This window comes from Sinocyclocheilus rhinocerous, unplaced genomic scaffold (assembly GCF_001515625.1).
Source record: "Sinocyclocheilus rhinocerous isolate Xijiao unplaced genomic scaffold, SAMN03320098_v1.1 scaffold5048, whole genome shotgun sequence".
Taxonomy (NCBI): Eukaryota; Metazoa; Chordata; class Actinopteri; order Cypriniformes; family Cyprinidae; genus Sinocyclocheilus; species Sinocyclocheilus rhinocerous.
The window spans coordinates 21288-23491 of record NW_015657993.1 but is presented as its reverse complement, the minus strand read 5'-3'; the positions used below and the strand labels follow the sequence as shown (position 1 = coordinate 23491).

The following is a 2204-nucleotide window of genomic DNA, read 5'->3' as shown; positions in this document are numbered from 1 at the left end:
GCGTGGCTGACTCTTAACTTTTATAAAGAATATCTCTTTGGATTTGAGACTTTAGTCTTTGCAACTTTACAGATCTTCTTTATGCACCAAGAGCTTGTAACACTCCAAAGAGAAAGGAACAATTGAAATTGCATCAAAAAAAAAAAACTTTAACCAACAGTGGTTTAGTTACATCAACTTCACATAATAAACCACAAGCAACAAGCAGCCCTCAAACAAACATACCCATATTAGTTACAGGAGGATATAAATAAGGTTTTGACTAGTATAGCTATACGCTGATTATACCGCAGTATCCAGTCCACTAACATGCCACATAATTTGGGAAAGTGTGCATCAGTTAAGTAAGCAACATGTATTAAGCCGTTGATATGTTACTGGGCCGGTGTGATCAGCGACAAATGCAAGGATAAATGTTCACCACCTGTCTGCGTCCAAACAGAGAGCTTTTAACACATTTCAGTCACTAATCCCACATTAGCCTTCCAGGGTGAGTAGTTTCCACATGCAAAAGAAAGTGATGCAGAAGTACATTTAGAAATAATAAATGTTGATTATCACATAAACATAAGCGAGTAAATGTTTATTGCGGCAGATACAAACGCATTTCCACCACTACAGAACTAGTCAGAAGCAACAAATGCTTTCTCATGTACTCTCACTAAAATGTGTATTTTGGCCCTCAGCGACTGTACGATTGGAAAGGCTCTAATGAAGCCATTACAAACACTTTGCTACAACTTGAAGTAATGAAGGCTCGTCCTCCATTCAGTCATCCTTCCAGCAGCAGGATGAATCACAATCTAGCACACATATTACTCAATGCAACTAAAGGTCAGTAAAAGAAACGATTCACAGCTGTAATTAGTAACGTGTGCTGCTGGGCGAATGCAGAGGACACTGAAGGTAAAAAGACTGGGCAAACACGTCGCTTTTAATATCAAGCTTTAACTCAATACTAAAACGAGCTCATCATGCTGGACTTTTCAGGATGAGCATCCATCAGTCACGGGGAAGCCCGGCGCGTCACAGCAGCATCAGCACCAGCAGAGCACAGGATGAACATAACACAGTCGGCATGCCACTGAGACATTTCATCAACAACATCAGCAGCAGCCAGTGGGCAATGCTGGAGTAAAGACATGCAGTCATGCCAATATTAGTGATGGTTTTCTCGATAAACGGCAGCTGCTCCTATGTGTAGTAACTATCCCTCCGCCATGGTCAAATCAGATGTCTGCGCAGTAAAGAGATACGGGTTTTCTGTATGTAGATCACTCACCTGTGCTGTTCGTATAAACGACACGCGTGTCGGTGAGGATGCTCGGGTCACTTTGAGATCTTCCTCTCTGCACAACGCAATCTTCTGATCCATCTGATGTGGCCATGGAGATGAGAACAGACGATAATGTAGGAAAAGCCGATCTGTGTGTGGGGGTATGAGCAGCGAGCGAGATTCAGTCTGACAGCAGCAGCATCAGCAGCGCTGGAGGAGGAGAGCAGTGCGCATGCGTGTGCTGATGGAGCCCACGGACTGGAGGCGCATCTGGGTAGATTTTTTTTTTTTTAAACATTATGAAACACATAATTGGTTATTATGGCATCCTTCGTGAGTTTTACAGGTGAAAGTGTATTCACAATTGTCATATGTCATGCAATCGTTGTTATTTGAAACGCATTCAAGAGAAGCGTGTTACAGGGATTTCTCAGAGGAACTACAGAATCATTAGCCTGTGACGCCCTCCTGTGGGCTCTTTGTGGTATTGGAGCCACACGTCTGATGATGATGAGAGGTGAAATAAAGCAAGAACAGTCTGATAGAATCGATCAGATCGGAATGATTCAAAGCAGTTTTTACATGTTCTTTCGAGCAACAGTTCCCACCTAAACACAACACACAAGGCAAAATGTTGTGGGTTTTCACATAGGAGAGAGAGATATTCTTGTGATATTTAGGGTAAAACATACATTTCAGATTACTGAACATTCAAAACCAGTTTTAATATATATAAAAAAAAATTATTGGTTATCTAGCTATAGAAAACATTAGGGGAATGTTCCATTCTATTCAATTTTGCAAACGATAAGGGAACGTTCTTTTTGAATGTTCTGTGATGTTGCTATAAATGTTACGCCCTCCTGTGGGCTCTTTGTGGTATTGGAGCCACACGTCTGATGATGATGAGAGGTGAAATAAAGCAAGA

The 2204-nt window shown here is 41.5% G+C and overlaps 1 protein-coding gene across 2 annotated transcripts in view; it reads right to left on the bottom strand.

Annotated features, from left to right (window-relative positions):
- The window catches only part of LOC107722000 (phosphatase and actin regulator 3-like), a 56931-nt gene extending 55484 nt beyond the window's left edge, over positions 1 to 1447 (bottom strand). For both annotated transcript variants that reach the window (XM_016530234.1, XM_016530233.1), the window contains exon 1: positions 1283 to 1447. In XM_016530234.1, the coding sequence (XP_016385720.1) occupies positions 1283 to 1388 (106 nt within the window). In that variant the 5' untranslated portion in view covers positions 1389 to 1447. The remainder of the gene's footprint in view (positions 1 to 1282) is intronic.
- Positions 1448 to 2204: the final 757 nt, after the last annotated feature.